The sequence below is a fragment of the Ambystoma mexicanum genome, chromosome 6p, assembly GCF_040938575.1.
Source record: "Ambystoma mexicanum isolate Mex_15411 chromosome 6p, UKY_AmexF1_1, whole genome shotgun sequence".
NCBI classification, from domain to species: domain Eukaryota; kingdom Metazoa; phylum Chordata; class Amphibia; order Caudata; family Ambystomatidae; genus Ambystoma; species Ambystoma mexicanum.
In genome coordinates this window covers 299011585-299023799 of record NC_090935.1, presented here as the reverse complement: position 1 = coordinate 299023799, position 12215 = coordinate 299011585, and the positions used below count along the sequence as shown (strand labels likewise).

Here is a 12215-nt window from a genome sequence, read left to right as displayed (position 1 = left end):
GGTGTTCTGGAAAACTGCTTTTTTGGTACCCCTTACCACTTGCAGTTCTGTGGGCTGTGTTATCTGTTTCAGAAACTTGCACTTCCTTTTACATAGACAATAAGCCTCATTAAGAGTGTGCTGGTGCAGTAATAATATGCCGGTATTACCGTATACTGGCACGTTACCACATTGGCACACTCCCAAGTTTGGGGGTGGGGTGGCCAAATTTACCTGCAGCTCCGTGCTGTCAGTAATTCCGGCACCCCACCGCATAAAAAGTCCCCGCATGGGACTCCATGCAATGGGGGATTCCCACCCTTACTGGCACTTGTAATCTGCTGATAATTTTGCCGGTCCAAATGCTGGTAATGTTATAACCGTGTGGTGGTCTTTTGGTGGATTTACCACCAAACTTGTAATGAGGTCCAAAGTGTTTCTCTGAACCCATCGGTCCTTCCGTCTGGAAGGGGTGTTGGAATTGCACATTAATCAAGAAATTGTGTTAATGGTCTTATTCCATGATCCCCCATCGGAAGCAAACAGTCTTGTACTGTCTGGATATCAGTAGGTCTTCGAGGTTTGATAGGACTTGAACTCAAGTCTTCAGACAGGCTCTTTGTCACTTTCAGGGGCACTTGCCCATGCAAGTATTTAGCAAAAACGACAATAGCCCGATGGATTGTGTGCTTTTTGTGTGTTGCTATGAACTGCAAGGCATAATTTACAGTTTGGAACTTAATGCCCATTTGACAAGAGCAAAAAGAAAAGCAGTGGCATTTCAGGGACACGCTCCATGTGAAGCAATTTGCAAGGCTGCTTTTTGGAGACCTTACTCTCTTGACAGCAGCTCCAGGGTTCATTTTCAGCAAGCAGTACTCAGGAATATTTTCTGAGCAGCGCAAGTTCCCCCTTCGCATGGTAGAGTGATGCTTGTGCCTCTTCCATAAGTATAGAGGAAAGGGGACAGGATAGAGTAAGGACATGTTTCTAACCATAGTGAATTCTGTATTCCTAGTCTGAAGTCCCCTTTCCTCCATATGTCCTCCCTCCCCCTAAAAGATAATTTGTACTCCACAGCTAAAGGGACTGAGGGTTAAGAAGAGTGGTTGGGAGGCATGAGCATGGTTTCCTGATTGTGCATCCCACCTTCATGTGCAAATTTAAAGGGCAGTCTCGTGCTTGTGCAGTGCTGTGTCAAGGCTCAACTCCTATCCCCACTTGGCGGTAACTCTCATAAGCATGGAGGAAAGAGTATTTTGTAGCATGTATTTTTATAGGAGTACCGTGGTCACTATGTTTCCTGAATGAGTCCAGTGCTTCTTCACAGCCTCCTCACTGTCACGTGAAAAATGATTGTAGATGCCACTCAGAATAAACTACTCATGAATAAAAGATACCTTAAACTCTGCTGAACAGTGGTTACACTGCACAGAAAACAAAATCAATCTGAGGCGGTTGACTGAAGGAGCAAAGTGGATACCTGCACACAGAGTATAGGGGGATTGTAACCAACACTCCTGTTGACCCCTTTCTTTTACTTTGGAAGTGAACAGCTTGCAGTACACTAGACCAACGACTAGATTGATTAATATGTGTTGCATGTTATTCTAAACATGTACATTTCCAGAAAGACTATTACTGGACAAGTACTGTTTGTTATGTGTGTGAGAAGGGGTTGTGTACGCAGTAGTTTCCAGTGGTACCTCACACATTTGCCCCTCGTATCTTCTGGAGGCATGTGCCGAGAACAGGTGCTAACGCTATTATTGACCACTTTTGCTGGCATCAGTTGATTGAGCTACCTAGTTGACCAACCGTCGCTTGGGCCCTGTCAACTCGGTTAAAGGTCAATTCACAACTCCTAATCACTTCAAATGTGCCCTCTAATGCTTAATTAGCTAAATTATAATACAAATTGTGGAAAAGATGACATACAAGATGATTTGTGTGACCTGTCTTTTTCTGGAAGCAGCAAATCGTAACCAGGGCAATGAGGTCTAGAGCAGTAATAAAGATTCCACTCCCCTTTTAAGTCCTACCTCCTCTTCCACAGAATGTTCTTAAACACTCCCGCACAGTATTTTCTCCCCAGATTTTCAATTGGCTTTACATTAGGAAGTAGTTATTTGCTGATTATCTCCTCCTTTTACTACAACGATGCAGCGTTAATACAGTACGTTGTTGATATGGTGAGTTGCTGTAGTCAGAAGAAATTATAGTATTTGAATGTGTGTTCGGTACAAAACTCTTAAACTGCCAATGTTTTTATTTTGTGTGATCAGTGTGGGAGCATCATTTTAACTTCTTTCACTCCTGTCTGTACAACCTGATGCAATGTCATTCCTTGACTGGGGATCGTACAAAAATGTCGACCTGGGAACTGCGACGGCCGAAAATGCCCACTTTTCTTTTTAACCCCTCCCTTACACCATATATATGTGTGGGGGGTTAAGTGGATAATATTAATATGGGGGGCATGCGGGGGTCTTCCCCCGCATATATATGTGGTGTAAAGGGTTAAAAATAAAGTTGCCATTTTCGGCCGTCGCAGTGATCACATAGATCCCCTTGACTGTGCTGTAAAGCTTTTGGTACACACCCTACATAAAAGGAGGATTTGTTTGACATTACATTTTCATTTCCTTTATAAAGCTTATGCTATATATACCCATTTTAACGTAATACAACATATTCAATAGCTTCTTGTTTAGAACGTGTTAGGGTTAAAGGAATTCATTGTAACATCTGATCTTTGTCGTTGGACATACCAAAATGTGAATTTCTCTGTCTCCATCCAACAGTGTCAGTGCTACAATGGTTTGGTACTTTCGACGGAGAGTAGTGTTGCTGTCTATGGTACATTAAACCTCGTTCCAGAAGGAAAGCAGGCAAGTGGTGTTTAAATGTGTTCCATAAATCTTGTTTTCTCCTAATGTTGGTGTTTGTTCTTTTGAGAGAAATGTGGGTCCTTTTTCACTGCTGCATTAATTCTATTTCAGTTGTCACATTTGTTAAACATTTAGGTTTATTCCTGTTTGGTTTACAATGTGGTCTCTCAACGGATCAGTGGTAGGCCCATTATAAACTACTTGATTTTAAGAAGGGGGTAAGGGCATAATTTTATAGTTTGGGTTATGCGCCCTTATTTTTTTTGGTTCGCTAAACCTTTGGCTGGCCTCGTGGTTTCTGACTTTTCCTTTGTGAATAGAGGGACTTGTTCTGAAGTCCTCCAGCCACTGCAACACTTTTCTGGTGTTCTGACCTTAGTAGGTCATATGGCCACCGGGTCAGGGTGCTTTGTTAGCACCCTGTTAGGGTCACGTGATATGGGGAGTTTTCAGGCGGTGTCCAATGCAATCTAGTTCTGGCTACACCAGGGTTGTTGGCACTTTTACCACATTCGTAGCTGAAATCACCTATATAGTCGCCATTAGGGTTACTAATGTATTTTCCTAAGCCCTGTTCCGGGCCATTGTTTTCAGCCATTACTATGTGCGGATCACAGTATCACAAAACATGGCCAAAATGGCTGTTTTGCTGATGTGGGCACATCCTATACACGCAAAGCCACCATCAGTTGTGGTTTAAACTAGGATAGACTGGTTTAAATACCTCCATACTTCACAAACGGTATCCAGTGTGGGTGCGCCCCGTGTGTTTTGCATTTTTTAGGGCCAGTATGATTGGCTAGCCGCCAAAGCATTTTTGTGCTTCCTGGATTGTGATGGGAGGATTATTAGTGAGGGACCCTTTGCAATCATTTGATCCACTCCTGATTCTTACCTGAAGGTTGTTTTTGAAGTTTCTGGTTTGGCTATAATACTGGCAGGACCCTTGGCTCCTTTGTGCTGTGCATCCTGCTCCCCCATACCAATGGAATCTTCTCCAGGATGAACCTTTTGCTTTTTGCCATCCTAGCTCGTTAGGAGTGGCTTCCCTTGCTGGACTTTTCCTAGCCTGCTGTTGCTGGACACCGGTTAATACAATAGATGTGTTATAGCTGTAGAGTTTGTTTTTGGTTTTGAGCTATATTTGACCCATGGTTGCTCCTCCTGTGTTAGGCAGATTTTCATTTTTTTAATGCAAAATCCCCTTCACATGCAAGTCCCCCAGCACTTTTTGCTGTACTTGCCGATTTTATTTTGTCAGTTCTCCTGAGTGAGTGGAAACCTTTTTTCCACACTCGCTCATTCTTTTACCCTATCTCTGGGATACTTCTGTATTTCTTTTTATACCTTTTTCTTGGAGTAATGCTTTCCTCCAAGTGTATGACATCTGTCATTGATGTTTGCATCACACAGCACTCTCTGTGCAATGTTGCTGGGAGCCCCTTGCGCTTCCCTTTTCATTTTATTTTCCTTGAGAGAACACGTTCCCAAGGGCAGGGGGATATTTAGCATCCTTCCAACATTTCTATTATGAGATCGACGCACCCCCACCTTATGTGGAGTGCTGAGGGGTTAAACTGTATCCCCTTTCTCACTGCTCCTTTAACATTTTGGTTACAGTGACAAGCTAATCTGATTGGCTGGTGGCAGTGGTTTTATCCTACCTTTGAGCAAGTTCTACTCCCATGTACTACTTAAAGCCATGGTAGTGCACAGAAGGGTGACGGTGTTCCTTTTTTGCCAATTCAAGATGGATTGCCCCTTTCTTGGTCCTTCCTCTGCGTGCAGGGTGGGGGAGGTCCTGGTTTGACTTTTGTCTTCGGCAAGATCCCTTTGTGAAACCTCCCAAGGCTCCAGTGTGCCATTGAGGACAGGAAACGGGGGAGAACTCTGATACTCCGCTGTTCTTTGTCTTCTGCTGTGCCTGCCTGGAACCAGTTCTAACTGGGGAGCTAGATGTCCCAAAAGGACAGCCACCACCCAGAGTGTAAATGGTGCATGGATGCCGATTGGTGGGTTCCTGTGTAAGAGGTATGGATCCTGAGGCTTAAGACAAACTGTCCACTGTAACTTAATAAACGACGAGTAAGAAGAGGACAGACATCCACAGCCCCTTCCAGGTGACCGGAGATGTCTTCTATGTAATCGTTGCTGTCCGACCCTTTCTTCCAAGCGTCAGGAGAACTCTGAAGAGGACGGCTCTCACTTAGACTGGTGGCACCAATCAGTCTTGAGACTAGCTGCATTTCTAGCCACCCCAAGATGAGCTGTGAACTTCACAGGCTGCAAACCGCCAATACCCTGTGGTCACTGTGCAGTGAATCACCTTCTGAAGATCGAATCCTCATCAAACTTTGGTGGTCTCCATCCAGGCCGCCAGAGGCAAGATTCCACTCCTTGAAGTCCTCTGACCAGAGTGCTGGACCGAGAAAATGAGACAAATAGTAACCGTCCTTGACTGGTGCTTTGAAAAGGGTGCCAAAATCACAGAACCATGAAGAATCTTTTGCTGAGAGCATCTTCACTCGACTGCTGCTGTGAGATCCATTGCAGTGTCCCTGTTTTCGCCTGCCTGACTAAGAATCCGGTGACCGGGTCTGCTGGTGCTGCATCGTGGGGGTGTCGTGCTGCATCCGCCTTCATGTGTAAGGTACTCTTGGTAGAACTTACCTAGATTTGCTTTGCTGCTCTTTTGTTGCTGCAGGGCTGATTTGTGTGTTTTGGGAGTTCACCCAGGCCTAACGCCTTACCTGTTTGGCCCTCCAATCTGACTCTGAGAAACTCGTAACTAGATAGGGATGGACTTCTAAACTGTTAGGCCTCTGTGAAATAACTATAAATATTTACCTACTTTATAAGGTTATTTTTGTTTCATCCATTTTTTTTACCCGAAACAGATATTCTAAAAGTGATTACAAAGGTTTTACTTATCTTTGAATTGCATACTGCCATTCTGCAAGTAGTACAAAAGTGATTTACTTCTCCAGCATGGGGTCTGGCATGGATTCACATGCTCATGAATATTCCCCGTCGTCAGTCCGGGAATCCTCGGTATAGAAAAAATCAGTATCAGTTTCGTTTCTGATCTGTCTTTCTTAGTAGTAACCAATCACTGGTCTCTGGGTCATACTGCCCCCAGTCAATGACTGCCCTCTCCCTAAGCCCCGCCTCTGGCAGCCATCCTCAGATTTTGACCACACGTTCAAGTGTTGGGAGTCCTTGTGCTGTAGCTCGAGCTTTTGCTGCGTTTTCGCGCTTTTTCAGGAGATTTTTCTCATTTTTCGGTTAAATTGAGCCTCAAGCTCCTCCGTTTCTACATCCGATCAACGGGGACCCATTTCAGAGTTTTCTACGCCCCTCAAGGGTGACTATTTCGTCGAGTTACGCTTTTGGAGGATTCCAGAAGTTCCGAGGCCTACCCCGGACATGGCCCAGGAGAAAGGAAGCTCGACGTCCGGGAAGCTGTTCAGGACCTGCCCTGGATGCCAGCTTCAGAATGTGTTCAAGGAGGACGAGCATTCGTTATGCCTCTGTCTTCATGAGGACTGTGCTTTTTGTGGGAACATGTCGGAGCGGACCATGAAAGATCGCCACCACCGTCTCGCCAACTGGCTGGAAGGGAAGAGCCCGTCAGGCGAGAAGAAGAAAAAGAAGTCAGAGCGGTCTTCTAAGTCCTGTGAGTGCGCCCCAGCAACGGGGGCCCAACAAAATGTCAAGCACCGCGCGTCCGTGGGCACCGGAGCGCCGAACGGTTGGGCTCCTTGGCTGCCAGGCAGGGCGCATCCTCCCTGGCGCCATCAACCACGAGTCAACGCTCTGGCTCGGGTAAGAGGAAGTCCGAGAACCTGGCGAAGCTTCTGGAGAGGCCCCGGTCGATCTTGAAGATTCCGGCAGAGGGGGAGCGAGGCTCGGACCCTCCCCCCAAGGTGAAGGCCCCAGGCGTACAGAAGGTGACGATGGCCTTAATTCACCCTGCTAAAACCTTGATCGAGGATGTCGCAGCGGCCCTGGCTCAGCCTGTAGAGGCTACGCCAGTGGAGGCGACCTCAGGATCCAGAGTCTCCCTGCCACCGCGGAGGGAGTCGTCTTTCAGGCCCATCGAGAAGACCCCCACGAAGTCCCCGTTGGAAAAGGAGGGGGAGGGGCAGGTGGCCATCGTGGATACGGACACGACCTCTGAAGAAGAGCTCGTCTAAGTCGTGGAGGAGGCCCAGCCCATCGGGAGGGTTCCCGACGAGGGCGACGACGAGAGCGACGGTGCCGCCAACTAGGTTCCTCAAGAGCCCTCGCGCCCGTCGTTTCCGGTGCCGCAGGACACTTCAGCGGCCATTTTGTCAGCGATTCAGTCCTTATGCTCGGAGATAAGGACAAGGTTGCCCCTCCCCCCGACGGAGGTACCTGAGCCAGACCCGACAGGGGAACCGGAGCCGGGACTGTCGGAAAGTCCACTGCATAAGAAGAGGACGCATCCTCCGCCACCTCTCCCACCTCTGCGGCCTGCTCTGCCTCCCCCCCGGTCTACTACCCACGGGGATGATACAGGCACGGACACGGCTACGACAGGTACAGATGACGACAGAGGCGACGACGGGACGTGTCCCCCATCAACCCCTTCTCGGGCGTCCCCGCCCGACGAGATTGGATCCTTCCATGCCATGATTTTCAGGGCATCCTTCTAGTTCTGCCCCGAAGAGAAGAAGGAAGGGTTCCTTTACATACGGCGCGAGGCTAAAAGGAAGACGGTCCTCTTGATGACATACCACTTCTTGATGACATCTGGGATGAGGGGCTCACCCTCTGCAAGAACCCTGCCACGGCGCCTGCAAAGAGGGACCGGTACGAGAAGAAGTACCGGGTCCCCGACGCTGCCCCCTTGTGCCTTCGGGCACAACCTATTCCGGATCCGGTCGTCGCGGCGGCGAAGAAGAAAGCTGGGTGGGCATCGGCCTCGACATCAACTTCCCCGCCGGACGACGAGGGCAGGAAGCTGGACACAATGGGACGACGGGTCATCTCATCCGCAGCGACGACTATCAAGGCGGCCAACGCCCTGCCTATCGGTAGCCCGCTATGACAGGGAGTTGTGGTTCAAAATTGTCCCCCCCTATTGGACTTCCTTCCGGTCGCCAAAAGGGCTGAGGCCCTTGAAATCTTACAGGAAGGTGAGATTGCTTCGGACCACGCCATCATGGTGGCAACGGACATCGCCGACACCGGTTTCCGTCAGTTGGGCAACGGTGTTTGCCTGAGACGACGAGGATGGCTCAAGGCGACGGATTTCCACCAGGACATACAAACCAAAGTTTTGGACATGCCCTTCGACGGGAACAACCTGTTTGGGAAGGCGGTTGATGAGTCCCTTCAGGCTATCGAGACGGACACGGAGACTGCCCGGGCACTGGGAGTGCTCCAACAACAACGGCCGTCCTTTCGGAGCTCTGGAGGCAGGCAAGGTGCCTCCAAGGGATCTGGCAGTGGCTCCTCGACGTACCGCCAAGCGGCAAGATCTTTGTCTCAGGAGGCCTACAGGGGACACAGCAAGTCAGGTGGTGCCTGTCTTCGTCGACAGGGAGGCCAAGGAGGCAAGGCTGCCTCCAAACGAGATTGAACCGACCGTGGGGTCGGGCCCCCGCCGAAGCACCCCGGTGGGAGGCCGGCTGACGAGGTTTGTCAGCGTGTGAGAGTCCATCTCCACCGACCGTTGGGTGCTGAACGCCCTGGCCTAAGGGCACGCTCTCGAGTTCCAGAAGAAGTGCCCTCGCGTTCCACCCGTGGCCAGGAAGGAAAATCACGTCCCTCAACTACTGTTGGAAGTAAGGGCGATGCTCAAGAAAGGTGCCATTGAGCTCGTCCCAAGGAGGCTTCGGGGCTCCGGAGTTTACTCAAGGTACTTCCTCATAAAGAAGAAGACAGGAGGATGGCGTCCCATCCTGGACCTGCGACGACTGAGCAAGTACATCCAGGCACAGAAGTTCCGGATGGTTACCCTCCAGCACGTGCTGGGACAGCTGGAGGAGGGCGATTTCCTCTCGTCGTCGGACTTGGAGGATGCGTACTTCCACATCCCCATTCTAAAAAGACACCGAAAGTTCCTCCGGTTCATGGTCCAAGGGCGGCACTACAAGTTCAAAGCCCTCCCGTTCGGATTGAAGTCGGCACCCAGGGTGTTCACCAAGTGCCTCGCACCGGTGGCGGTGCGGCTGCGCCTGCAGGGGATCCACGTCTACCCCTACCTGGACGACTGGCTCATCCGGGCAAGGACAAGGGAGCTCGCTGTGGAGCACACTGCGAAGACCGTCCAGCTGCTCACGGACCTGGGGTTCACCATCAACTTTCCAAAATCCCACCTGGTCCTGTCGCAAGTCGCCCTGTTTCTGGGAGCCAAGCTCGACACAGTGGCGCGGCTGGCCTCGCCGTCGGAAGAAAGGACCAGGACCATCCTGGGCAAGGTGCAGCGTCTGCTGGCCACGGACATGGCCAGGGTAAGATCTATTAAGTCCCTCCTCGGGATGATGTCCTCCTGCATTTATCTGGTGCGCCTTTGCAGGTTTCGGATGCGCCCCTTACAAGAGTTCCTCGACGCCCACTGGGTCCAGTCGACGGGAAACTTCGAGGGCAGGATCCCAATCAACGAGACGTTCCATCAGGCGATCCGGTGGTGGGGTACCCGCTCTCATCTTTCGGCGGGCACGGACTTTCAGACCCCAGCTCACCAGGTGACGGTGACGACGGATGCCTCCCTGGAAGGTTGGGGAGCGTACTCCGGAGATCTTCACGCGAGAGGCCTTTGGCTCCCGGAGGAGAAGTCACTCCACATCAACATCTTGGAGCTCCGCGCAGTGTTCTGGGCCCTTGGGTCTTTTCTTCCGTCCCTCAAGGGCAAGTTGGTGAGGATCTTCACCGACTACACCACCACGATGTTCTACATCCGGAAGCAGGGCGGAACCAAGTCCCCGGCCCTATCCAAGGAAGCCCAGGATCTGTGGCATTGGGATGTTTCTGGTGCCTTTTCATCTGGCAGGAATATAAAACATCATCGCCGACTCACTCAGCAGAGAGCTGCGCTCGTGCCACGAGTGGGAACTACGCCAGGATCAAGTGGATCGACTCTTCCGACGATGGGTCGAACCCCAGATCGATCTCTTCACAACGGCAACGAACTCCAAGTGCCGGAGGTTCGCCAGCAGGTTCCCCCAGCCGAGGAGCATGGGCGATGCTTTCTCGTTCCCCTGGGACGGCCTATTTCTTTATGCGTTCCCTCCGTTGCCATTGCTGCTCCTGCTCATCAACCAGCTCAAGAGGTCCCGGTGCAGGATGATCCTCATTGCACTGGCGTGGCCGAGACCGATCTGGTTCCCGGACCTTCTAGACTTGTCAGCGTCCACACCAGTCAAGCTGCCGACGGACGCGGATCTTCTCTCCAGAGAAGGAGGCGCCATTCTTCATCACAACCCAGAGTCGCTGAACTTGCAGGCCTGGCTCCTGCAGCACTAGAGTTTGGAGGGTACGGCATCCCTGCCGACTGCAGAGAGGTTCTTGCAAAGGCCAGGGCGTCCTCAACCGTCAAGTGCTACGGACATAAATGGAAGAGGTTCTCTGTCTGGTGCCGTGCACAGAAGATTAACTCTCTGCGGATTACGGCCCCTCAAGTATTGCCGTACCTACTGTCATTGGCCAAGGCTGGACTAGCTCACGCTTCCATCAAGATACATCTGGCCGCCATCTCACGATACACCAGGACTACGGGACGGGCGTCCTTGTGGTCTCATCGGCTGGTGAAGGAATTTATGAAAGGATTGTTCCGATCATTCCCGCCGGTGAAGGCCCCTGCCCCGGCGTGGGAGCTCAACGTGGTGCTGACCAGGCTCATGGGGGCCCCATTTGAGCCTATGCTTTCGGCACCGCTGAAGTTTCTGTCGTGGAAGACAACTTTTCTCGTGGCCATCACCTCTGCACGACGAGTGGGAGAGATCCAGGCCCCATCTTGCAAGCCACCATACTTGACTTTTCACGACACGAGGGTGGTGCTGAGGACGCACCCCTCCTTCATGCCCAAGGTGCCGTAGGACTTCCACCTCAACGAACCCTTTGTGTTGCCAGTTTTCTTCCCATCGCCTTCGTCACCGGCTGAGAGGACTCTGGACTCGCTGGATGTAGCTAGAGCGCTGAAGTTCTACGTGGACCGCACAAAGAGTTTTCGGAAGACATCACAGCTGTTTGTAAACTTTGGACCTGTGAATCAAGGGAAGGCTCTCTCGAAGGCTTCCATTTCCAGATGGCTCTCCTGCTGCATCATGCACTGTCACCGGTTGGCAAACCGACCGCTGCCCGGCTGTCCGAGAGCCCACTCGACCAGAGCGATCGCTGCTACCACGTCGTTTCTTTGTGGTGTGCCCCTGCTCGACATCTGCAGGGCTGCGACGTGGAGGTCGACACACACCTTCACGAGATTCTACTGCGTCGATTGGGACTCCAGGGAGGAGTCCATGGTCGGCCAAGCAGTGCTGCGCAACCTGTTCGCTTAAGGTGAGCCTGGTGAGGAGGTAAGAGATGCTTAATGTTGAGTGTTTTGGTATTGCTTAATGTTGAGCCTGTTGCCACCTCCCGTGGTTGTGCATATGTATACTGCTATGTATTCTTATATTCATGAGCATGTGAATCCATGCCAGACCCCATGCTGGAGAAGGAACAAGTTACTTACCTGTAACTGTTGTTCTCCAGCATGGGTCTGGCATGGATTCACATGCAAACCCTCCCGCCTACCCCTCTGCGGCTCTTCACTTGGTCATACTGCCACTTTACGTGCTACCAAATCTGAGGATGGCTGCCAGAGGCGGGCTTAGGGAGAGGGCAGTCACTGGCTAGGGGTAGTATGACCCAGAGACCAGTGATTGGTTACTACTAAGAAAGACAGACCAGAAACAAAACTGATACTGATTTTTTTCTATACCGAGGATTCCCGGCCTGACGACGGTTATATTCATGAGCATGTGAATCCATGCCAGACCCATGCTGGAGAACAACAGTTACAGGTAAGTAACTTGTTCCTTACTTGGAATATTGCATTGAATTTTCTAAGTTACTTATTGTGTGTTATAGTACTTACCTTTCTGAAGAATTATTTTACCTTGGTGAATATATAAAATAAACTCATTTTTGTATATCTTTTAGTGAGTCAGTGTTTTTTATGGGCCTATGTGTGTATTCTCAAAGTTCTTTGTACCACCTATAGCCCTCTTTCCCTCCTAAGAAGAGTCTGGCTGCTCAGCCATTTCCTCCAACATGCTTATGTGATTCAGGTCTGTACTAAGAGTCGGAGCTCTCTGTTCGAAGTTTAATCTTCTA

At 50.5% G+C, this 12215-nt stretch overlaps 1 protein-coding gene across 1 annotated transcript in view; it reads left to right on the top strand.

Annotated features, from left to right (window-relative positions):
* The window catches only part of LOC138511395 (asparagine--tRNA ligase, cytoplasmic), a 344053-nt gene that overhangs the window by 196609 nt on the left and 135229 nt on the right, over nt 1-12215 (top strand). The window contains exon 8 of the mRNA XM_069627042.1: nt 2784-2870. Within this exon, the coding sequence (XP_069483143.1) occupies nt 2784-2870 (87 nt within the window). The remainder of the gene's footprint in view (nt 1-2783; nt 2871-12215) is intronic.